Here is a 27100-nt window from a genome sequence, read left to right as displayed (position 1 = left end):
TGGTTGAGAAGAGCCTCAGTAGTTTAGGATACGTGTAAAACAATGTGTTCAACATGACCAAAATGGGGAAATGTGTATTTTCAGTTTAAATAGCTAAGGAACAAAATTAACAGCAACGAGTCCATTAACTACAACAGGAAGATAGAGAGGTACACACAAAACAGTCAGACAACTGTAGGAAAAGTGTGTGCGCGTGTGTGTGTGTGTGTGTGTGTGTGTGTGTGTGTGTGTGTGTGTGTGAGTGTGTGTGTGTGTGATATGTGTGTATGGTCAGTGTGTGTGTGTTGGATATGTCTGTATGGTCAGTGTGTGTCCATTTGTGTGTGTGTGTGTGTGTGTGTTGGATATGTGTGTATGGTCAGTGTGTGTCCGTGTGTGTGTGTGTGTGTTGGATATGTGTGTATGGTCAGTGTGTGTCCATTTGTGTGTGTGTGTGTGTGTGTGTGTGTGTTGGATATGTGTGTATGGTCAGTGCGTGTCCATTTGTGTGTGTGTGTTGGATATGTGTGTATGGTCAGTGTGTGTCCGTGTGTGTGTGTGTGTGTGTGTGTGTGTGTGTGTGTTGGATATGTGTGTATGGTCAGTGTGTGTCCATGTGTGTGTGTGTGTGTGTGTTGGATATGTGTGTATGGTCAGTGTGTGTCCATGTGTGTGTTGGATATGTGTGTATGGTCAGTGTGTGTCCATTTGTGTGTGTGTGTTGGATATGTGTGTATGGTCAGTGTGTGTCCATGTATGTGTGTGTGTTGGATATGTGTGTATGGTCAGTGTGTGTCCATGTGTGTGTGTGTGTGTGTGTGTGTTGGATATGTGTGTATGGTCAGTGTGTGTCCATGTGTGTGTGTGTGTGTGTGTGTTGGATATGTGTGTATGGTCAGTGTGTGTCCATGTGTGTGTGTGTGTGTGTGTGTGTGTTGGATATGTGTGTATGGTCAGTGTGTGTCCATGTGTGTGTGTGTGTGTGTTGGATATGTGTGTATGGTCAGTGTGTGTCCATTTGTGTGTGTGACCGACAGACAGTCAAATAGAGAGAATGTGTGTGCGTTGCCATGGTGACGTTGCCATGGTGATGTTGCCATGGTGACGTTGCCATGGTGAGGTTGCCATGTTGAGGTTGCCATGTTGAGGTTACCATGTAACTGTTGGCTGGTGGCTTTAAGGCATGGTGGCAGCTTTAACCATAGGCTTTAACTGCTCTGTGACACCCTCAAACAGATCTAATGTACGACAAATCTGTACTTAGTACGAGCAAAAGGTTTACATTTTCCGAACCATAAGACCTTGCTGAACGCGTCCATGTCACTTTGGTGTTTCTAGAGTAAAAATTGTTGATTGTGTCGCAGGTTGGAAACTTTGGGACGTTTAGAAAATCAGCGCCTACTTTTGAATGGGAGTCAATGAGAGGAGAGAGGAAACTGGCTGCACTCGGAGGCTCCCAGTTTAAATTGTGTTCGTCTCTCTGGTTTTTTGAGCACATGAAGAGATCAAGGATGAGCTTGTCTACAAACATGCCCGAAATTATGTGTGTAGAGTGTAATCTGTGGCCGTGCTGGCAGGATAGAGAGAAAAATGTGAGAGGATTTTTAGACCCTCTGTCACTCTACCAACTGCCAACGTCCGAACATTCCGTCCCATTGACTTTCATGTTAAATCTGAATTTTGTCAGAAATTTTAATGATTTTAAAACTATACATATATCTGAAACTGTTGAAGATATCAATAAGCTGAGATATAGCTGAATAGTTGAAAGGTTTGTGAACAGTTTAAAAGTTGAATGAAGTCTGTAGCTGAAAGTATGCTGAAGCTATTAGAGGCTGAATGAAGCAGAAGATTTGAAGAGTTTGAAGACTGTTTCAATGTATTTCCTATGAGAGAAAAATTGCACAAAAAGTTAAATATTTTAAAAAGTATAAATAGTATGAAAGAGAAAAGTCATAGCAATATTGTCCTGAGAAAGCTGCACGTTTTGATATATGAATTGTTGAAATAGCACAAAGTATGAAGGAGCAGAAAACTGCTGAAAAAGGGTGGAAGAAGTAAGAATAATAATAACTAGAAAAAGATAGCATTTCCTGCAGAAAATGCGTGTGAATGCTGAAAGCAGCTGAACGCTGTTGCAGAAGCAATGCTGAATGAGCTGAAGAAATTGTTGAATCAATGCTAAATTAGTTGACGAAACAGCTAAAGCAATGTTGAAAAGACTAATGCTAGAGTAGAGTAGAGTAGAGTAGAGTAGAGAGTAGAGGAATACTTTATTCATCCCTAGGAGGGAAAAAGCTGAAACATATAACTTGTAGTGTGAGATGAATGCTTTTTTAAAGGTAAAAAGCAGTAGAAATGCTAAAGGGAGAAGAAAACATTGAAATTCTGCATGTTTAAATGTAATGGTTAAATAGTTGAAATCTGCAGCTAACCTGACAGGAAGGACAACTGATGAACCAGCACTAACATAGCCGAAGCAATGGCTGAGAATATATTTAAAAGTAGAAGATGTGAGACTTTGTATAAAATGGCTGGAAATTACTTGAATTGTCAAAGAAGAGTTTGAAAAATTCCTGAATTAGGAAAAAAGTTAATGCCTACTGAAATACATTGTAAACTGACAGCAGAAGAACATTGTTGAAGAATATAGATCGAGCATTAGCTGAGGAGTAGAACATGTAAACAGCGGGTTTAATGGTGTGAAATGGTTGAGAAGAGCCTCAGTAGTTTAGGATACGTGTAAAACAATGTGTTCAACATGACCAAAATGGGGAAATGTGTATTTTCAGTTTAAATAGCTAAAGAACAAAATTAACAGCAACGAGTCCATCAACTACAACAGGAAGATAGAGAGGTACAAAACAGTCAGACAACTGTAGGAAGTGTGTGTGTGTGTGTGTGTGTGTGTGTGTGTGTGTGTGTGTGTGTGTGTGTGTGTGTGTGTGTGTGTGTGTGGTAGTTAGTGTGTGTCCGTGTGTGTGTGGTAGTTAGTGTGTGTCCATTTGTGTGTGTGTGTGTTGGATTTGTGTGCATGGTGAGTGTGTGTGTCCATTTGTGTGTGTGTGTGTTGGATGTGTCTGTATGGTGAGTGTGTGTCCATTTTTGTGTATGTGTGTGTGTGTGTGTGTGTGTGTGTGTGTGGTAGTTAGTGTGTGTCCATCGGTGTGTGTGTGTGTGTGTGTGTGTGTGACACTGACAGACTGAGAGAGAATGTGTGTGATAGATATATGAATTGTTGAAATAGCACAAAGTATGAAGGAGGAGTTAGATCCTGAAAAAGAGCGGAAGAAGTAAGAATAATAATTAGATAGATAGATAGATAGATAGATAGATAGATAGATAGATAGATAGATAGATAGATAGATAGATAGATAGATAGATAGATAGATAGATAGATAGATAGATAGATAGATAGATAGATAGATAGATAGATAGATAGATAGATATAGAGAGAAGGAGAGAGGGAGAGAGAGGGAGGGAGAGATGGAGGGAAGGATAGAGAGAGGGAGGAAGGGAGGGAGAGAGGGAAGCAGGGAGACAGAAGAGAGAGAGGGAAGGATAGAGAGAGGGAGGAAGGGAGGGAGAGAGGGAAGGAGGGAGAGAGGGAAGGAGGGAGACAGAAGAGAGAGAGGGAAGGATACAGAGAGGGAGGAAGGGAGGGAGAGAGGGAAGGAGGGAGACAGAAGAGAGAGAGGGAAGGATAGAGAGAGGGAGGAAGGGAGGGAGAGAGGGAAGGATAGAGAGAGGGAGGAAGGGAGGGAGAGAGGGAAGGAGGGAGACAGAAGAGAGAGAGGGAAGGATAGAGAGAGGGAGGAAGGGAGGGAGAGAGGGAAGGATAGAGAGAGGGAGGAAGGGAGGGATTATAATTATTATCATTTAGAAGTTTATAGTATATAGTATGAATAATATCATTTCAGACAGACAGACAGACCCAGAGAGAACAAGAGAGAGAGACAAATAGAGAGGGTGACACAGAGAGAGAGAAAGAGAGAGAGAGAGAGAGAGAGAGAGAGAGATAGATAGATAGATAGATAGATAGATAGATAGATAGATAGATAGACAGACAGACAGACAGACAGACAGACAGACAGACAGACAGACAGACAGACAGACAGACAGACAGACAGACAGACAGACAGACAGACAGACGGACAAAGAGAGAGAGACAGATAGAGAGGGTGACACACACCCACAGATAGATAGATAGATAGATAGATAGATAGATAGATAGATAGATAGATAGATAGATAGATAGATAGATAGATAGATAGATAGATAGATATCTATCTATCTATCTATCTATCTATTTATCTATGGAGAGAGAGAGACAGACAGACAGACAGACAGACCATGCCACAGCATGGTGGCAGCTTTAACCATAGGCTTTAACTGCTCTGTGACACCCTCAAACAGATCTAATGTACGACAAATCTGTACTTAGTACGAGCAAAAGGTTTACATTTTCCGAACCATAAGACCTTGCTGAACGCGTCCGTGTCACTTTGGTGTTTCTAGAGTCAAAATTGTTGATTGTGTCGCAGGTTGGAAACTTTGGGACGTTTAGAAAATCAGCGCCTACTTTTGAATGGGAGTCAATGAGAGGAGAGAGGGAAATGGCTGCACTCAGAGGCTCCCAGTTTAAATTGTGTTCGTCTCTCTGGTTTTTTGAGCACATGAAGAGATCAAGGATGAGCTTGTCTACAAACGTGGCCGAAATTATGTGTGTAGAGTGTAATCTGTGGCCGTGCTGACAGGATAGAGAGAAAAATGTGAGAGGATTTTTAGACCCTCTGTCACTCTACCAACTGCCAACGTCCGAACATTCCGTCCCATTGACTTTCATGTTAAATCTGAATTTTGTCAGAAATTTTAATGATTTTAAAACTATACATATATCTGAAACTGTTGAAGATATCAATAAGCTGAGATATAGCTGAATAGTTGAAAGGTTTGTGAACAGTTTAAAAGTTGAATGAAGTCTGTAGCTGAAAGTATGCTGAAGCTATTAGAGGCTGAATGAAGCAGAAGATTTGAAGAGTTTGAAGACTGTTTCAATGTATTTCCTATGAGAGAAAAATTGCACAAAAAGTTAAATATTTTAAAAAGTATAAATAGTATGAAAGAGAAAAGTCATAGCAATATTGTCCTGAGAAAGCTGCACGTTTTGATATATGAATTGTTGAAATAGCACAAAGTATGAAGGAGCAGAAAACTGCTGAAAAAGGGTGGAAGAAGTAAGAATAATAATAATAATAATAAGTATAAAGATTTGAATAACAATAGTGTGAATGCTTCCAGCATTCACACTAATAATAAGTATAAAGATTTGAATAACAATAGTGTGAATGCTTGCAGCATTCACACTAACTAGAAAAAGCATTTCCAAGAATGGAAATGGTGTGACTGCTGACAGCAACTGAACGCTGTTGCAGAATTAGCAAATAGTGCAAGCAGTGATCACCATACAAATGTTTGACCAAGGTCAGAATCGAACCCACAACCTCATGGTCATTAGACTTCCACTCTGCCTCTAGGCCACAGTGCACACACAGTTGCAGAGACTGTTGTCTGTTAATGATCTGCACACTGTCAACATCAAGAAAGCTTGAGAGTCAAGCTTGAATGACTTAGAATGAAAATTTCTGTGAATTTCAGGCTGAGAGCAGCAGTTTCAACATGAAGCAAGTTATCAGAAGTCAACAGAGGACAACTGGGAAAATAATTCACTGTAATTGTTGTTGAGGCAAGATTTGAACCGGCAACCTTCAGGTCTCCAGACCAGCAAGCTAACCACTAGGCTACAGACAGAGACAGTATGTGAGGGGTAAAGAAAACCTTTGATAAGAGGATCACTGGCTTCTGCTTAAAAAAAAAAGTAAGGAATCGAACCCATCACCTCATGATCAATAAACCTTTACTCTGCCACTTTGCCACAGAGAGCACAGACATAGGCATGTTGTGTAGAACTCTCAGCATTGGGCTGAATGAGAGCAGAGAGCTCCCTGGCTGCATTTAAAAAATATTTTAAATTATTATCTAAGTCTCTTTGCATTTTTGACCAGAATTTTAGCCAGAAGACAAGTGTGGCTACAAAACTGGAGAAAATAATTTGTCTAGAGTTTAATTTGCAGAAAAAGTTAAATATTTGAAAAAGTATAAATAGTTAAAAAGAGAAAAGTAATGCCGATAAAGTTCAAAAAAAGCTGCACGTTTTGATATTTGAATTGTTGAAATAGCACAACACCTAACACACTAACCATATGGCCACAGAGAACCTGAGTTACAATGAGCTTTATACTATGAGGAATCAAAGACTGTCCAATGACAGCTGAATAATTGGAATCAAAAGTCAAGCAATGAAGTGAAAAGACTGAGGCAGGAATCGAACCCATGACCATATGATCACTAAACCTTTACTCTGCCACTCGGCTACAGAGAGCACACTGCTTTCAAAACTGTTGTCATTCATTGTAATGTGATGATGTGCTGCAAACTGGTACGAGTAATCAAGGAGATAACAAACACCTGTAACCAATTGAAGGCGGGGGAGGAGAGCAGAATTCAACATAACATAACAAGAGTTCTTCCCTTGGATTCGAACCAGTGACCTTAGGGTTGGCAAGCAGTTACCCTAACCCCTACACTACAGTGGAGTTGTGAAGAAGAGAGGTTGAGACTTTGATGAATGTGAGATTTTTTGTGAAAAAGTTAAATATTTTAAAAAGTATAAATAGTTAAAAAGAGAAAAATAATGCCGATAAAGTTCAAAAAAAGCTGCACGTTTTGATATATGAATTGTTGAAATAGCACAAAGTATGAAGGACTAGAAGAAGACCGTAAAAAGGCGGAAGAAAATGGCCAAACAGAAGAACAATAGTGTGACTGCTTCAGCAGTCACACTAATAACTAGAAAAAGCATTTCCAAGAATGGAAATGGTGTGAATGCAATGCTGAATGAGCTGAAGAAAGAAAGAAAGAAAGAAAGAAAGAAAGAAAGAAGTAAAAAGACATAAATGGAGTGAAAGAAAGAAAGAAAGAAAAACAAAGGAAGAGAAAAGGAGTAGAAAGAAAGAAAGAAAGAAACAATCAAGCAAACAAAGAAGTAAAAAGACAGAAATGGAGTGAAAGAAAGAAAGAAAGAAAGAATAGATAGATCAGAGGGGTTAAAAAATAGGGAGGGGTACAGATAGATAGATAGATAGATAGATAGATAGATAGATAGATAGATAGATAGATAGATAGATAGATAGATAGATAGATAGATAGATAGATAGATAGATAGATAGATAGATAGATAGATAGATAGATAGATAGATAGATAGATAGATAGATAGATAGATAGATAGATAGATAGATAGATAGATCAGAGGGGTTAAAAAATAGGGAGGGGTATAGATAGATAGATAGATAGATAGATAGATAGATAGATAGATAGATAGATAGATAGATAGATAGATAGATAGATAGATAGATAGATAGATAGATAGATAGATAGATAGATAGATAGATAGATAGATAGATAGATAGATAGATAGATAGATAGATAGATAGATAGATAGATAGATAGATAGATCAGAGGGGTTAAAAAATAGGGAGGGGTATAGATAGATAGATAGATAGATAGATAGATAGATAGATAGATAGATAGATAGATAGATAGATAGATAGATAGATAGATAGATAGATAGATAGATAGATAGATAGATAGATAGATAGATAGATAGATAGATAGATAGATAGATCAGAGGGGTTAACAAATAGGGAGGGGTATAGATAGATAGATAGATAGATAGATAGATAGATAGATAGATAGATAGATAGATAGATAGATAGATAGATAGATAGATAGATAGATAGATAGATAGATAGATAGATAGATAGATAGATAGATAGATAGATAGATAGATAGATAGATCCTATGTCCTAGGCTCCACCTGGAATTACACTACTATTTATAGAGGTGGAAAGGTTAAATGTCTGAACTGAAATTCATGAGAAAAATATAAATTGTTGGAGATGTTTACATCAAAAGTATAAAATAATTGAGAGGCTGATGAATTTGAGCTGAAAACCTGTGTGTGTGTGTCTGGGTGTGTGAGTCTGACGGTCTCTCTGTCTGTGTGTACATGTGCAGAAAGTAAAACTGTTGATAAGCGCCACAGAACTCCTCTCTCCCTAATGATCTGATTGATTACACCTGTGTGGCAGCCTGCCCTCAGAAGTTACCATGGCGACTACCATGCTTACATTTTACTGTGTGGAACAGTGTTGTGTTTGTGTGTTTGTCTGTTTGTGTATGCGTGCATGTGTGACTGTGTGTGAGTGTCTGTGTGTGTCTGTCTGTGTGAGTGTGATGCCTGTGTTTGTGCGTGGACATCCTCTGTCAGTCTGGTTTATCATGTGTGTGTGTGGGGCTGTGTTTAAAAACATCTTAACGAGCGGCCAGGCTGCACCTGACCTGTTCTATTAATAGACATGATAACGAGCTGGCCGCTACAGCTGGACCAACTGCACACAGAGCAGAGCAGAGCAGAGCAGAGAGATTTGAGCTCTGTGCAGCTTCCCAAAACAGCCCAGAAAAAGAGAACCGTAACTCTTATCAGAATGTGGTCCTCCTGACCATCGGGGCAAGGAGACCCTCCTGAGCGAGCCAATGTGCATTAAATGTTTGTAGGGCAAAAACTTTTCTTGCCGTCGCAAGGTAGAAAAGGGGGGCATTTCTGTTTTTCTAAAAAAAATCAGCTCCTACTTTTCTATTGAAGTGGATGAGCCACTGGAGCGGGTCTAGCTGGACAATTAGGCTCATTGAGACAATTCTGTAAGTCTGTCTGCTGTTTTGAGCACATCAGATGAGACACGACAAGTGTGGCTACAAACCGGTGAGGAAATCATGTGTCTAGAGTTTAATTTGTGGCCATGCTGGCAATTTATCCAGAAAAAATCCTGAATGTTTTTTCGATCCCTCTCACTCTAACGATGATGTCACTCACTCTAAGCCCTGCTCGTTAAGCGCAATACACAACCATTATAAAGTTGGATTTTGTCGAAAATTTTAATGATTTTAAAACAGCCAAATACCTAAAAACTGTTGAAGATATCAATAAGCTGAGTAATATGTGAATAGATTAAAAGTTCGTCTACAGTTTAAAAGTCAAATGGAGTCTGTGGGAGAAAGTATGCTGACGTTTTAGAGGTTCAAAGTAGTAAGAAAATTTTAAAAGTTTGAAGATGTTTTCAATGCATTCCTATGGGAAAAAATTAGCAGAAAAAGTTAAATATTTTAAAAAGTATAAATAGTTAAAAAGAGAAAAGTAATGCCGATAAAGTTCAAAAAAAGCTGCACGTTTTGATATATGAATTGTTGAAATCGCACAAAGTATGAAGGACTAGTTTAAAACCGTAGAAAGGCGGAAAGTAGTAAGAAGAAAAACTAGATAAAGTATCATTTCCTGATGGAAATGCGTGTGACTGCTGAAAGCAGCTGAACGCTGTTGCAGAATTAGCAAATAGTGCAAGCAGTGATCACCATACAAATGGTTGCCCAAGGTAGGTATCGAACCCACAACCTCATGATCAGCAGACTTTCACTCTGCCTCTAGGCCAGTGTATACACAGTTGCAGAGACTGTTGTCTGTTGATGAACTGCACTCTGTCTCACTCTGGAGTTAACTAGCCCAAAGCTGTAGTTCCAGTGCAAATCAATCTTAGTGCAGTGGTATAAACAAGAAACATGTTAACATAAACCAAGATTGAAAGAGGTAAAGAGAATAGATGGGGGCGCATATGCATTATCAAGTTTGATCTTGTGACCAGACCAAGTGGTATTGGTTAAAGGTCAAAGTGGCTGACACTAACAAGACTGCTCAGGTGGGATTTGAACTTGTGACCTTGTGATTGGTTGGCAGGAACCTTATCCACTAGGCCATTCCAACACTTCCAATGAAGTAGAGGTTGAGACTTTGATGAATGTGAGATTTTTCAATGATGCTTAAAGTCTCACTCCCCCGACCCTTTTCGGCCATTTTAAAACCAGCTCATTAGCCATGCACATTAGCAATTCACCTCTGGGGGGTGGGCGGAGACTGCACTGTTTTGCACCCGCCCAGCCACCTCCTCGCACCCCACCCCCCGGTTGCTGACAGCTGGACATTGTATAATTACAGATTCAGCGCATTTAGTGTAAAACTCTCCACTGGGATTTGATCCCAGACTGGAGCATAGTCCTTGCTCACAGTGCAAGCTGCTCTACCAGGTGAGCTATACCTATTATACCTTGACAGCTACACCGAGCTGCCAAGCCTTTCAACTCTGAGCCATATGAAGAACTTTTGTGACAGACTGTATATTGTAAAATAGCCAATCTGTTAAAAAAAATGGAAGACCAGAAAAATTTCTGCATCTGTTCCTGCACCACATGATTACACGCACCCGGTCCCTTGTCATAGAGGCACCACTCAAGGAGCCTGCGAAAGTAGATAATCTCACAATTCAGATGATGTTTACAGCTCGTCTCTATCATAAACAGTTCAGATGTTATAATGTCTTGTTGATGTTTTGCAAAACAAGTAATCATATCATGGTCACACAATGAATACTTGAAGTTTCTATTCAGCATAAACACAATTCTGAGTTGAGGACACCCCTAGACACAACAATATAGACTATTAGGCTACATTGTATCATGAAATACTCATAACATCTAAGACATGACAGGTGTGGCATGATAAGCTGGGGGCCAATTTTGGCCAGCTGTAGTCACTATAGAATAGAAAATACTTTATATTAACCTATATTATTTAAATTTAAATTATTTCCAAACTAGTTTTTATTTTCATTTAACATTCATTTATATGCCAATCAAGAGTGGGTGAGTGAAGGAGTGCAAGAGAAGCACCTGCCCACCTCTCATGTCCAAGAGACTTTGTCCTGTCCTCACAACATGAACGAGGAAGGATAGGATGATAGCCCAGGTTTAATTATTATTATAACCTTTATTTAAATTTGGAAATATATTGAAGAGCAACCTCATTTACTATAATAATGAGGATTAATGATGAGGAAACTGTCACTGTCACATCTGTGCAACACCACATCTAGGCCTGCAAGCCTGCCCGTCTTGTGAGTTCGGGCTGGGCTCCAGCTCACTGAACTCAAGTTACATTAGGCTTGTAAATGTGCAGAGAACCTGAGTTACAATGAGCTTTATACTATCAGGAATCAAAGACTGTCCAATGACAGCTGAATAATCGGAATCAAAAGTCAAGCAATGATGTGAAATGACTGAGGCAGGAATCGAACCCATGACCTTATGATCATTAAGCCTTTACTCTGCCACTCAGCTACAGAGAGCACACTGCTTTCAAGACTGTTGTCATTCATTGTAATGTGATGATGTGCTGCAAACTGGTATGAGTAATCAAGGAGATAACAAACACCTGTAACCAATTGAAGGCGGTGGAGGAGAGCAGAATTCAACATAACATAACAAGAGTTCTTCCCTTGGATTCGAACCAGTGACCTTAGGGTTGGCAAACGGCCACCCTAACCCCTATACTACAGTGCAGTTGTGGTGAAGAGAGGTTGAGACTTTGATGAATGTGAGATTTTTCAATGATTCTTAAAATAAAGAGAAATTAGTATAAATTAGCCACACCAAGTAAGAAGAGGACTTTTTTGTGACCTGTGACTATTTTTTGGTGAATTAAAATGAATTAAAAAGCACCTAACAGCAAGTTACAAAGTTGAGCTCCTTCTCCTGCTGCTGTGAAAAAAATACATTGAGCTGAATGAGAGCAGAGAGCTCCCTGGCTGCATTTAAAAAATATTTTAAATTATTATCTAAGTCTCTTTGCATTTTTGACCAGAATTTTAGCCAGAAGACAAGTGTGGCTACAAAACTGGAGAAAATAATTTGTCTAGAGTTTAATTTGTGGCCGTGCTGACAGTTTAGCCAGAAAAACTCTAGAATGTTTTTTTGCCTCTCTCCACTCTGACACCACTCTGGCTCTGCTCGTTAGACGCAATACACCCACATTATAAAGCTGAAAAAAATCAGAAAAAGTTAAATATTTTAAAAAGTATAAAGAGTTAAAAAGAGAAAAGTAATGCCGATAAAGTTCAAAAAAAGCTGCACGTTTTGATATATGAATTGTTGAAATAGCACAAAGTATGAAGGACTAGAAGAAGACCGTAAAAAGGCGGAAGAAAATGGCCAAACAGAAGAACAATAGTGTGACTGCTTCAGCAGTCACACTAATAAAGAAAATGGCCGAACCGAATAACAATAGTGTGAATGCCTTTTGCATTCACACTAATAATAAGAAGAAAAAATCCACACAATAACAGTAGTGCCCGGGCTTCGCCCGGGCACTGATCCCTGCAGCTATTTCATAGCTGTAGGGATCAGTGCCCGGTGCGATTGCCCGTGGCCCTAATTAGCATCTACCAACATCCCACCAATCATCTGCCTGATGTCAAACTGCCTCATTCTTTCAGTCTTTGTAAGACTTCCTGAGTTGTCCTTGAGAATAACAGATATTTTCTGAAAGCAGTGATAAGGCTCTACATCTATGTCTATATCTATCTTATGCTGATGGATGGTACAGAATCTCTAGAGGGTGACACCATGTAAGTGCATTTAAACTATTGCAATAAACAGGTGTGTATGTGGACTGGGCACTGAGTCATTGTATTTCAGTAGTGTTAGTACGAACAGACATCTGAACACACACACACACTTCAAACTACTAAATCTTACTCCTTGCAGCTGCGGGCGGCTGAGGCTGGAAACCACCGGTGGGGATGCCGATGGTGCTCATCCTCTGGACCAGGTTGGCCACGTTCCCGGCGCTCTTTTCTCTCCTCTGAGGCTGGAAGGTCTCTTCCTTGGCCTCATTCTTGGTTTCCTTGACCTCTTTGGAATCCTTCTTCAATTCCTAAAACACACAACAAATATTAAGCAGTGAGCATTTTCTCACTCTGTCTTCACAACAGCATACTTCATTATCACAGTCATTCTAACTACAAGATGGAAAACAACATTTCACATTTGGAGTCTACTGCTTAGCCTATACTATTTATTCAATAAGTTTGTCAATGACAATTAATACAGTTATTGCCATATGCAATACAATAAAGATCTGGATTTGGAAATGAAAAAAAAAAAGATTTTTCCAAACAATGAGATAAAGCTGGAAACCCATCTTTACCTTTCGCTCAAACAAAAGAAAAGTTGACTTTAGTCAACTCTTCAAATAACTTTTGTATTTTGTGTAAAACTGCAAAGAAACCTGCTGTTATGTGTTTATCCTTTTATTTCTTCACAAGCTCTGCCACTGGATGACCATGTATCCTAATGAAAATGCAAAATTTTAACTTGAAATAACATTATTTCATTGTTTTATTGTCAACTACTGAGTCAATTCATCAGCATTTTTCATTTTTATTTTCATTTCATATTGTTTTATTTTTAGAAGACACAATTTAAAAAGGTGTCTTAGTGTTTTGTTGGTGTTATCAGGTTTACTTCTGACCACTGACCATAAACAGCATTTTCTGATGTCAACCTATAATCCTGAATTTCATTCAGTAAGTGAGGGAGGATGTGAACTCTGTGTCAGTGGATTGTAACTGGATCAGCAAAATCTAACCCCAAAAACCCCATTGTTCCCTTTGGGACTGCAGCCAAACACACAGTGTGGTCAACAAACCGCCTCTGGATGTGGTCAGAGAAACTGAGAAACTTTGTGTCACAATGACAACAACATATCTCCAACATCTACATGTGATGTGACAGATATGCTCACAAAAATACACATTCCGACAGGAGGCAGCCACCTGAGACCCCATTCTACTGGAGGAGGAGAATCACCAAGTCGTTGTTTGGACAGAAAGGGGAAACGATCAAGATGCATCGTTTTCACACAAGATAGGGGAAGTGAACAGTGTGTGAACAGGATTCTTGTGAGCCACACAAAGTCACAAAATAAACCAGAACTATGGCAACCACCACCGGTGCTCAATGCAGCATTGTGCTAGTTACAGCCCACTCATGCTAAATCCAGCTATTGCTAATGATCCCAATTACATCACACAGCGAGGCCGTAAAACAGCTACCACATTCTCCCAGCCTGGGAAACTCCCTGACAACAGCACAAAGTCCACAACACACCTTCACTAAATACTGCCGGTGTAATAGATGACAAGTGTACAGATGTATATGGACACGCCACGCACACACATTCAAACCTACAGGTAACTTTGGGTCCAATTAACTAGAAGTGCAGGTTTCCTGAAGCCTCTACCTCTGAGACAATCTGAATATGTATGTGACATTACTGACACATGAATGACCAATGATTCATGTCAATGTGTTTAAGTGCCCATGGGACTTGTATAATATTATTATCTGTTTGATCTGATTGACTGTTTTCTTTCTCTAATAACCTTTCATTAGCTGACGATGTCTGTGAATAAATCTTATCAGAATCAGTGAGCCAATAAGCACAGTGCATGCTGGGACCAAAGTTAATGCTGGTGAAAACTAAAACATGTACTGTGATGTGATGTGATGAAAATTGGCGCAAAAGCAGCATGATTAAGAATCAAAGTCAGAGAATAGAGAGCCTAAGCGGAACTGCTGATTTCTCTTCTTGAAACGTGGTGTTTTAAACAGGTAGAGGTCATATTTTTTTCTCATGGCAGAATTCAGTCGGATCACGAAATAAAACTTTGACTCCCGTTCACTTACATGGAGACTTTTTCCGAGTTGAGGTCCCATGGTGACCGTTATTTCCTGCTTCCGCTTAGGCTCTCTATACCGGTAATAAACTAATCAACTAACTCTGAACAATGATGTCAGAAAGGATTTTACAGCTGACTCACATGACAGTATTTATTGGTTTGGAAATCTGGACTGTCAAAGAAAACCTGTCACATGAAGTCCACCAGTGATATACGGCTGTGATCAGGAGGACAGGAGGACAGGAGGGTGGTGCAGCCCTGCTCTCTGCAGCTGGACCGTCTCCTCAGACCTTAGACTTCACTTCAGACCGCCGTAACTCGCTGCAGTTAAGTCCAAATAGTTCAGATAAGACAATAAGTGGCAGTCATTCTGCTATCTCTTCATTAGATACCTGAAAAAACATTGTGTGACCTTTCCAACAATCCAGGTCTCTCAGTGGAGACTGAAGTTTAAAGTAGCTCTTCAACCCAGAAAAATCACTATATCCACCTTAAATCTTCAAATGAACCTGTTATATAAAGAAATGACTTTCTATTACTCAAATAGACCAGAAGAGATCGGACTGGAACTCAGTGGTTTCCAGCTGTGGAAATGACATTACAAGTGTATGTGTGTGTGTGTGTGCGGAGCTAAACAATGATCCAGTTGACCATCCACTTCCTAGTTCACACACGCTGACTTTGCAATTTCACTGGAGAGGAAGTCTAGCTGGGTGTGTGTGTGTGTGTGTGTAGTGACACAATACATGAAGTTCACAGCCTCAGGTTCAGATCCACAGCTCTGCTGCACAAAACTGTCCAATGTGAGAAGACAATAAACAAATACACATGTGTTACTTCCCCATTCTCAGCTCAGAGTGCTGTTCACTGACAACGCTGAGGAGTGTGACCACACATCACCACTGTATACGTACACACTAACACACACACACACACACACACACACACCTACAAACTATTTTCCACTTACTGTAGCCACACATCTTGGGTGTTAATTAGACTGCAAATAAACTGAGGATGCAAAATGTGGGGGGGGGTTCCCAGCATGCTCAGCAAACAAAGACAAAGTTTCTTCTTGTGTTTGACAGTCTACGGCCTGAGGTGGTGAACTTTTCTAACTGACCTCTAAGAAACGCTGTGTGTGCACTTTACTGTAAATATACCAATCAGTAGGTTTGTTTTTTCTCAGCTCTATTTATCTATCTAAACAATCACCAACAGGATATGTTAAAAAAAAAAAAAAAATAAATTATAGCTGCTGCGCAGCGATGGGTCGGGTCCGGGCTACTTTTGGGCATATTTAGGCAATTCTGAGCAACAAACAGGAGAATAGGAAGACAAGACAGTTGTCCTTATAGTGTCCAATTTGCATCAGTTGAGGATTGAACCCACAACCTCGGGAACCAAAGACTGTTGTCTATCGCACTGAGCTAATTGACAAGTGGCAGTTCAACAGTGGCTTCACAAATTGAGTAAGCCATTCACTGTCTTGTAGGCAGAAAAAGAAAAATCAGTTTTTGAGGTAAAATAATGATATGTATTTGTCAAACATCTACTATGAGCCTAAAGCCTGGTTTATGCTCGACGCAGTCGCGAGTGCGCGAGGCTCGCGCGCCACAAATGACGTAAACGCGCACCTCGCGACGGCGTCGCGCGCTGGCGCGTCGCGCTGTCGCGCACCTCCAGGATTTTGAAACTTGGCGCGCGCCGCGCGAGTGTCGCTCGGTTCAAAATGGATGAATTTGAGGGAAGACTGGCTGAGCTGGTACGCTCTAGCATTTGTACAACTCGTAATTAAGTTATAAACACCATCAAATGACCCAGAACTCGAGGAACTATGCAAATCCGGTCCCTCCTCTCCTCCATGTGCATCTGTTTACAACAAGCCGGCGAAAAATCAATACATGGAGCGATCGATAACGTTATATAACTACTACACTGATGTTGCAAGGACGGTTGGTTTTCAAATCATGTAGTTAACTATCACAATTACACCGGAGCTTTTTAATTAAGGTAAATAGTAGAGCTATAGGAGAAATCCTGCTTACTTCTTCTCTGTTTTTAGTTGCTTCTGCTACTTCCTATTGTATTTTTTTATCTACCGCCCCCTGTCTTTGCTACGAATATTGCAACGGTGAATGCGGCAAGTATAAACGCCTGTGCGCTCTGCCGAGGTGCGCGCGCCAACTGCCAACGGAGCCAGGCGAAAGTATAACCTAGGCTTAAGATGTTAGGAGCCTTCGCAGATGGTCCAGTCCAAGCTATTTGGATTTTTAAATTTAGAAGCTTGCTGTGATGCCACCATTAGGACAATTGTCTTGTGTTTCGTGTTGAGGACATTTGACATTTTGATTTGTCATCATCATCATCCTGGCTGGGTCTTGAACTCACAACCTCTGACACCAAGAACCAGCGCTTAACTCAGTGAGCTAATTATCTGGAAGTGAGACATGGTGTGTGTCTTCTCAAATAGACTCAGGGAGTCAGTGTCCGGGCAGCTGTTGTGGACGCAGATTTCTGTTATCTAAACAAAAATCTGTTAATACATAAATTGCATTTAGACAGCAAAATAGCTTGAGGACATCTGCCATTTCAAACTGTCATCATCATCATCTTCTCCCTCGCTGGGTCTCGAACTCACAATCTCTGACACCGAGAACCAGCTCCTAACTCACTGAGCTAATTAGCTGGTAGTGAAACCTGCTGTGTAGCTTCATTTATCCACTCAGGTGAGCCAGTGCCCGGGCAGCTGTTGTGATGAAATGGTCAAAATGTCAATAATTCAGTCATCTAAACAAAAATCTGATAATACATAAATTGCATCTTGACAGCATGGAAATGTTGGTGATTTGTTTTTAATGATAAGTGTTTTGCTTCATAAGAGAAAATATGATGTTTATAAATTCCAGTCTCACATTGACTGCAGTTGTTCCCATGAGAGCAGAATTCAAAATGTTCTAGAAAATTCAGTTTTTGAATTAAAATTCTGATATTTGCCAAACTTCATCAACCATGACTCCAGAATATTCTCATTTTTTTTCAGGAAGTTTGAAAATGTATTTAGCAAGAATTTGATGGTATATGTTTATAGTACTGTTTACAGTCAAACGTTTTCATGCACTGTAGGCTCAATTTTTGCTTAATCAAAAATCCGAGAAACAAGTTTTGTGGAGGACGGTCTGGAGATGCTCTGTAGCAAGTTTGGTGTCAATTGAGCAAAAATTGTGGGAGGAGATACATTTTAAAAGTTTTACAGTTATTGAAAAAAACAGAGTGATGGACTTCATAATTTGTAATAAGTTTAAGTTGACAAAAGTTTCAGCAGTATTGAGGCGACATTGTGGTGAAGTTTCAACACTGTAGCATCTACCGTTGGTTTGGTAGGAATTTTTAAAATTTTTAAATTTAAACGCTTATTGTGCCCCCCCTGGGAGGGGGGGGCACATGTCCTTGGAGTTGAGTGAATCTGGCATGGGACTGAACCTTTGTGCAAAGTTTGGTGAGTTTTCGCCCATGGGAAGTATGACTTCCTTGGAAGAAGAAGAAAGAAAGAAAGAAGAAGAAGAAGAATTCCTAGGAATACAATAGTGTCCTGGCAGCTGCGCTGCCCGGACCCTAATAAATAAAGGGAAGTTAGTATTTGAAGTCTTCAGTAAAGCTTGTCCTTCATCAAACTCAAACCAGTTTATATTGGGTTATTGCAGATAAAGCTATATTTGTTTATGTCGGCAGATAAAGAGGAATTACTGGTCAAAGACATTTTAGAGAGTGCCATGTTGGTGTGTGGTCTGAGTTTGTCTCAAAAACCCAGCTGACTCCTTTTAACAAATCCAGTATTGGTCAATTTAGATCCAGAGTGTGTGTCTGTGAAGGAGCATGCTTCACTGGCGACAGGAGAGGGGCTCTCTAAAAATATCAGTGGGTTAGGAATTGTTTTTCAGCAGCTAGAGCCGGAGCTGTTGGATACTCGTGGAGACAATCATGCTACTTTAAAACCATCGCTGCTTGATCGCTGCAATTTGTGTCAAATGGTGGATTCTCTGAGTCACAACTCGACGCAGACACAAAACACACATTTCCAGGTTCAGTGCTGGTGTATCATTATCTGTGACGTCCATCATCTACAAAGCTGCTAAGGAATAGAAAAAACATGAGGGCCATTGTAAAAACTTGCCTGAGAGCACTAATGTTTAAGTTCTAGGGGTGTGACGAGATCTCGTGCCACGAGATCTAGCGAGATTAAACTCGACGATATTCCTTGTCGCGTTAAAAATCTGTCTCGCGAGATTTTTGAGCTATACAAACTTCTACCGGAGAAGACTGGCTCTGCTTCTACCAGAGAATTTTGACTGGCTCTGCTTCTACTTGTGACCTGTGGGGGCAGTACTGTAATGCACCTTTGCTACGTCTAGCCTGCCAGAACCTAAAGAAGGAGAAGGAAAAGAAGAAGAGGAGGAGAAGGAGGGGAAGCAGCAAGCAGCCAGAATGACGTCGGAAAATACCGATATGACCACTGAAGATGCCCCCGCCACTTTTAAATCGTTCGTTTGGCAGCATTTTGGGGTGGAAATGATAAATGGCAGTAGAGTGACTGATAAGACACGGACAATATGCAAGCATTGTATGAAAATAATGCCGTACACCGCGGCTAATACGAGCACGATGCAGAGACATATACAGCACCACCACAGCTCGGTACTCAAATCACTGTGAAGAAAACACCAACAGGCCAGACAACGCTGACAAACGCATTCGGACCCCAACTTCCACAGTCAAGCGCCAGAGCCACAACAATAACAAGAGACATGGGTGTTTTCATCGCAGCAGATATGAGGCCATTTTCTGTGGTAGAAAATCAAGGATTTTGGTGACTCATCCACACGCTAGAACCGAAGTACAACATCCCATCACGCACGCATTTTACCCGCACTTTGATCCCGAACCTCTATGAAGAGTCCAAGAGCAAGGTTGTACAGATCCCGACAGATGCAGAAAGCATCGCCATAACAACAGACGGTTGGACATCGAGAGGTATGCAAAGCTACATCACAATTACAGCCCACACAATCAACAATGACTGGGAAATGGAAAATGTTGTACTATAGACACGCCCACTTTTCGAGTCCCACACAGGGGCAAACATAGCTGAGCTACAGACAGCTGTTACTGACTGGGAGCTTTAAAAACCTACTGACAATGCACGTAATATGGACGTGGCCGTGCGCGAGGCGGGATTGAAGCCGCACATTAAGTGTTTTGCGCACACTATAAATCTTCCGCGGTGTTAATGTCCAAGCAGAAAAAGCTACAACTGCCATCACACAAGTTAACCATGGACGTTATGACGCGATGGAACAGCACGTTGGATATGCTGGCTCGTTACCTCGAGCAGCAAGCTGCCATAGCAGCAGCTCTCACCAGCCCAGAGATAACACAAAAACGCCTGAAGCATTGATACACTTGACAGCTGCGATGTCAGAGATGCTGAAGACCTGGTGAAGCTGCTGCATCCTTTGAAGACAGCCGCCACAGTGTTGTGTGAGGAGAAGAGTCGCACAGTGTCTCTCATTCCACCACCGTGGCAACACAAAGACTGCAATCCTCACGAATATTGCAAACAGATACAGTGGGGATGCCTACAACTATCTGCTGGAGTAGGGTTGGGCGGTATGACGGTATTATACCGTGTGACGGTATAAAATGTCTACCGGTAGAGATTTTGCAATACCGTTTATACCGGAGAAAGAGCAGATGTCTGCGGCATCTCTCTGAGTCACTGTAGTTACACCGCCTCGACACACGGGGGAGCCGGCACTGCAGCAGACTGCTTGGCGTGGTTGCATCAGCACGACGAAGAAGAAACAGCTTTACCGGTTACCGGAGTGATAACAATCATGGCTGAGGCGGAGAGTGAAAGCAGAGGTGGGAGCATAATATAATACATCCATGAGTGGGAGTCACGAGGAAACGGAGGCAGCCCGACCCGCCCAACAAGACGAAAAAGTGAAAAGTGAAAGTAATTCACTCCAGCCGTAATTTTTTTCGATCGATCAGCTGTGTTTACCGTTTCATGTGTCATAGTTCTGATGTTTAGACAGATGAATTAGACCTCTAACACATCCTAAAGTTTGACTTGTCAGAGTTTTTCAGAAGAGGAGTAAGTCAAGTTATAAGCGATGCTAATTTCTGTTACCCCGTCTATGGTGTTTTACATTATACGTTAGCATTAAGCTAGCAGGCTTTTTATGCTTAGTTGTGACACTGGCTGTGTGTGTTTTAAACGTTATTTCAAACTATGTGGGTTTGATTGAACATCTTTGATGCTTAAATATATATTGCTGCTTAACATATTGCTTTACTCCTCTTTCTATGTGCCATTTTTACTGTAGGACAGGCTAGGACACTCTTTGTTTATTATGGTCACTTCCGTCCCTCCCACACACCGTTTTTCCGTCAGTTGTTGACATTTGAGCCCTTTGTGTAGGCTACTACCATAGACTGTAAGGTTAAGTTACTTAGGAACTCTAAAGTAACTTCTTTGATTTTCCCGGTTTGACCTGTTTGAACAGCCATAGACAGCACAGACCGTAGGCATTTTTGTAAAATGCTAATTTGTGATTCTGTGATTTCTTTTTTTATATATATATATACATAGCCTATATAATTGCACTAACTTGAGCCAGACTGCTCTGGCATTTTTCCTGTAGAAATCCAAGTTAAAAAATAAAAGAGGAAAATGATCAAATGCGACAGTATGGTTATTTTAAGCCATTAATTGAATTTACAGGGGGAAAAAAACATACCGTGATATATACCGTTACCGTGATATGAAATTACTCATACCGTGATATAAGATTTTGGTCATACCGCCCAACCCTATGCTGGAGTGCACGGTACTGGACCCAAGGTTCTGGACTCTAACTCAGCTAGACCGTGACCAGTGTGAGGCCGTCTTCCTGAGGGTACAGAACAAGGCAGAACAGTTGCTGCAAAAACAGGTATATATATATCAGTGATGGTGTGTGTGTGTGTGTGTGTGTGTGTGTGTGTGTGTGTGTGTGTGTGTGTGTGTGTGTGTGTGTGTGTGTGTGTGTAAATAACAGCTCGGCCCCTCTGCCTGTTGCTGACAGACAGAGCAGGCGGTCAGAGTGAGCTGCTGAGAGAGGTGTCTCGTTTTCTGGGAGAGCAGCTGAAATATATCACACATAGGCGGATATTTGACCACATGGAGTGAACGTGCAAGATAACATAACGTGACTACTCCACTACCGATGACAGCAGCACTAACGATGGACTTGTTTAATACCGAGGCCCAGTATCCATCCCTGACTCCCAAGCACATTTGAACCCAAACAGAAGGAAGATGATAAAAAGCAAGACATTTCTGTGTCTTCTTTGAACAATGCCACTCTCCTCTGTTCATTCAGACATACTTAGCTGCCCTGTTTACTGGATTCTTAAATCAGATATTCCTTCATTTTGAAAAGTGGTTCCACACCAGGAGAAACAAACACACAAACACAAACCCACACCCCCTAAAACAATGCCATATGCCACTTTAGGAACAGTGTAGGGGCAGCGACAAACACTCAGCCCCAAATTAAAACCAAATCCAAAATGCCAATTAAATTTCAGTTCTGCTCATCAGCTCCACAACACAATGAGCCTTTACGACTCTGCAGAGACATACATAGCTATCTACATGGACATGTCTATCTGTCTGTGTCATGCATCAGTGCAACAGCATGTCCATTTGTTTAGATACAAGCGAGAATGCATGGATAACGTCACTCTAGTGTGAAAGATGCACCACATGAGAGTGAAGTTGAGGAAAGAGAAGGTAAAAGAAAGACGGAGAGAAGAGGAGACGACAGAATACAGTGATTCTGACTTTGACTTTGGTTAACTCAATGCACCCTTCCATCTTTGTCCAAGTGCTTTACATAAATACTTGTATTTTTATAAATTACAGTCAGCACAACCCTGTTTCCAACCGTACAACACACCTCATATCAAAACCCTATGACTCATACTCATACAGTAGCACCAAACATATAAACAGACATTTCTATCTTTATGGCCACTGATTACAATCTTCTAATATTACATCATAAACTGTGTCAATTAATCCACACTGACGACGGCAACGCACCTTTGAATTCTTTCGAATCCAAGACATGTTTCATGTCCCCCCGATCACTCAGCTGCAACACCGGTTAAAGGCAGCAGGAAGAAGAAATGCAACATCTCAGCTGACTGTAACGTTCTCGGGAGCAAAGTTCAACAGCCAGCAGGCTCCTTAGAGGATTAACTATCCAAGCTCAGTGACTGGGCCAGACTGTTCAGCTGATTACCTATCTCACTACGCAGGATTACTGGATAGGGAGAACAGGAAAGATGAGAGGGGAGAGGAGAGGAGGCCAGAAGCACTGGAGTGGCTCATCTCACACTGCATTAGCTGTGGAAATGTCCTGTTTCACAGCAGAGCAGCCAGGTGCCTCCAGTGCTCTACCAAGACATAACAAGAGATGACTCGACTCACCTCTACACAGATCCTACTGGTCTGCTGTGTAATCAGCTGCCTGGAATCATTAGTTTCACTTAGTTCATTAATTTCAATTAATAGGATGTTAACTAGTAGCATTTTAGCCCTGATGGTAAGCAATGAAGTCATATTTCTCACTTGATTAACATGAATTCAATCCATTTTAATACATGTCATGCTAGTAGATCTGCTAGGACTCATCAAATCATAGTGTCATCAACATGAGGGAGGGGCTTCAACTGTGCTGAGCATTGCAGGAGAAGTTACACTGTGGATTTCGTAATGGAAGGGCTCTTATTTGCTTCTACTGTAACAGTACAACGGAAAAACTGTCAAGTTGTGTATTATTTAACAGAGCACAGAGGAGCCTATTGGCCATGGTGCACTTCAAGCTGAAATTAAATATTACATGAAAACAGTGAATTTCTGACACAAAATTGTATGTACAGTAAATGTTATGTCATACTGTTTTGTTATAATTTCCACATAATGCAAAAACAGAATGCGAAATAATCTAATGAAGTGGAAATGTCGCCCGACTTTATGTGTGTGTGGTCCTCTTTGTGTCGAATTAAAAAATCCTCTATTGATGACAATATATAGACTATTGGTAATTTTATCAGCCACTGAAACTGGAAGTAAAATCATGTGGTTCAGTAAGATTCTTAAATCTAATTTCCCTCAACGGCCACTGGCAGAACATTCTTTAATCCTCACAAGTATCAAATAGCAGCAGCTCATGCTATCAACGGGGAAAACACAGGGCAGATTAAGGCCTACTTTCAAATTGTCCTTGTGATACCAATAAAGCTTGCAGTAAAACATCTGACTTTACTTTTAACGATCAATCATCTCACACCCTTCATGCAACTCAGCCAGACAACGAATACTGTACACATACACAGTCTCACTGTATTGGTTTGTAGTGATTTTACAGTTACACCAACTCTAAAGACCCTCTTCCAGTGATTAGCAGCAGTGTTTGTCAGTCATGGAAAAGCCAACAATTGGCATTCACCATCAGCTCAAATGAGCCAGCAGCATGTATCAGCTGTGGCTGCTTGATGTAGGCATGTCTGGGGAAATCTGTGAGTGGACCACATCTGATGCTTGTGCAGACTGCTGAAGTCTGATGCTGCCAAGTACAACTTAAATGCAGGGGTGCAAACTCATCAGGGTAAAAAAGGTGACAAGATACCGACCCCCTAGGGTGGTCCGGGGGCATGCAAGGCCAAAAAAGGCAAAAAAAAGACTACTTTAAAGGTGAATTTACAGTCAATTTTAGCATGAGACTAGGGTCCAGATTTACTAAGGTTTGCACAACCTTTTTTTTCCTGAGAACCTAAATTTCCCTCAGTATAAAAAGCTGAACATTGCCCATACAGGGCTCTAAACAAACATTTGTAGCAGATTATTTACACCTTAAATAATGCTGAGGGTCCAATGTGACCCGTTTTTACATTTGAGAACAATAAAAACACCAAACAACATTCCTTGGATTTCTATTGTGACCCAGGCCGGAATGGGTCTTACATGGAAATATTTCAACTTTTTTAAATCAACAGACACAAGCAGTAACTCGTTCCCGGTACATTATCACCAACACAATATTTGGTGAATTGGTCATTCCTGCTACTACACTATTATTACGATATTAACTATATTTTATTATTTGACCACTTAAATCATAACCTATATAATATTCATAAAACTCCATATCCAGTCACACAAGCAGCTCCATGTGTGATGTTCAGGGACAGGTCAGGACAGTGTGCAGTTAGAAAGCTTTGAGGTTGAAGTTTATATTAAAGCAGAAGTAAGTGGAATGTTTGTGTTAATATAAGTCTTAAATAGTGTTATCTTCCAACAGCAATCACTTATATAGAGTGTTTAGTGCGAAACACAGGTCTGTCAGTCACTCTGCTCTGCTATATATATATATATATATATATATATATATATATGTATTAGGGCTGTCAATCTTCCCCCCAAATCAGGTTCGAATTTCTAACCCATCTTATGTTAAAAATTCGAATAATATTCGAATTTTTAATGTGTTTTTTTTATTTTTTTTAAGATCATTATGGGGGTGGGGGGGTGGGGGAAGCGATGACGGTGGCGACAACGACACAGCAGAACAACCCTGCATAGGAGCTGTCCATGGTTACTTAACCAAAAGTCTCTTTAAGTGTTAAACAGAGAACTATGGACAAATACATAAGTTATCTTGACGTGAACCATATGTTGCGGTAAAAAAAAAAAAAAAAAGGATCGTTGATTCGGTGGAAACCCGGCTTCACAGGCGGGGGCGGCGCTCTCCCCCCCTCCTCGCGGGGGCTGCGGCGTTAGGGCACAGAGAAGTGGTGCAACAGATCACAGCTGATCCGTGATCAGCACACAAGTGGTCCGCGGATCTATCAATTAAAAAGAAAAAAAAAAAAAAAAAAGTGTGCGTGTAGTGTGGGGACATACGCACACCGTGGCAGCCGAATGAATGGGCAATTAAAAAAACTCTCGTATATTTGAAGCTGCAGCTTTACCTTGTGCACAACAACTGCATTTTGTTTTATCAACATCTGTACTACTCTGAACGTCACGACGCACTACGTTAATTTGCCTCGTTTCCACCTTCGAATGTTCTCATTTTAACTAACATTCGAATTGTATTCGAATAGCGAAGTTCGTTCTGACAGCCCTAATATGTATATATATATCAGGGTTTCCCGCAGCGCTTTCCTGTTAAGGCAGCCGCCTTAACAACAAAGAGCTGCCACCTAAACTAACGTCTTAAAAAAAAAAAAAAAAAGTAGCGATATTCGCCGCCGCCCCCCCCCCCCCGTCGGACGATGGCCGCATCCTCTCACACACATACACACCACAGAGAAGCGCGCATGCATAACAGCAGCGCGTGTTGAAAGCGAAAGTTAATACGGCACGGCGCGGTGCGCCCCCCCCCCCCCCGACGATCGATCTATATATATACATATATACATATATACATATATACATAGGGATTATGGCAATAGGCAAATTTGCCAAAATGTTGAACTACCCCTTTAAATGCTCAGGTCAGCTTCCTGTAGCGAAACAAGCGAGTTCTGTTACAACTCAGTATTTGGTAGGATCCACGTGACATGACAGTGAAAGTGAACATCTGCTTCTCACCTTGACAAAGTTGTCGGGGAAGAGTCCTCGTTTGCCGTTGAGGTCTCCCTCCATCCAGCCATCCTCCTCTATATGCCGCACGTTCTTGATGATGTCGCCCAGCCGCAGGGTCAGCTCGTCCTCGTGGTGAGCCTCATACTCGTACTCCACGACCACCTCTGCTCGAGTCGGGCCGAAGGAGGAAATCCAGAGGAAAATAAAAGATGGCGGCGGAAGAATGGGGTAAGAAAGAGAGGAAGTCAAACAAGGGGAAAACAAGGAAGAGTAAGAAGAAAGGAGAGGCAGAGAGAGGAAGGCCGTGGGACAGGAGAGATAAGATGAGGAAGTTTAGGTGGAGAAAGAAGGGGGTGGAGGAAAACAATAACACAGATAAGTTAACAAAACATCAAATTGATATTGTACTGAACAATGTGTGAGTAATATTCACAATGGCTTTCAACTAAAAACTTCATCCTGCTACTTTCTCTGCTCTGACAAACAGTAACAAAAAAAAGGGAAAACTGAAGAGTAACTAAAAAATTGAAAATAACTGAAAAGCTGCCATAATTAACACCACAACTCTCATCTTCAATGTGATGTGTGAATCTAATATTTTAATAAAACTATAACATTATTAAATTTGGATTGGTCATATAATGTATATAATGTTTTTCCACAGTGGTTATT

The 27100-nt window shown here is 40.9% G+C and overlaps 1 protein-coding gene across 2 annotated transcripts in view; it reads right to left on the bottom strand.

The window, feature by feature from the left end:
- cd2ap (CD2-associated protein) overlaps window positions 1-27100 on the bottom strand; it is a 93999-nt gene that overhangs the window by 51675 nt on the left and 15224 nt on the right. For both annotated transcript variants that reach the window (XM_085770378.1, XM_085770376.1), the window contains exons 2-3: window positions 26435-26592; window positions 12740-12917 (exon numbers count right to left, since the gene is read on the bottom strand). In XM_085770378.1, the coding sequence (XP_085626504.1) occupies window positions 12740-12917; window positions 26435-26592 (336 nt within the window). The remainder of the gene's footprint in view (window positions 1-12739; window positions 12918-26434; window positions 26593-27100) is intronic.

This window comes from Trachurus japonicus, chromosome 24 (assembly GCF_045865225.1).
Source record: "Trachurus japonicus isolate A0001 chromosome 24, Traja_1.0".
NCBI classification, from domain to species: domain Eukaryota; kingdom Metazoa; phylum Chordata; class Actinopteri; order Carangiformes; family Carangidae; genus Trachurus; species Trachurus japonicus.
This window is presented reverse-complemented; position numbering and strand designations above follow the sequence as displayed.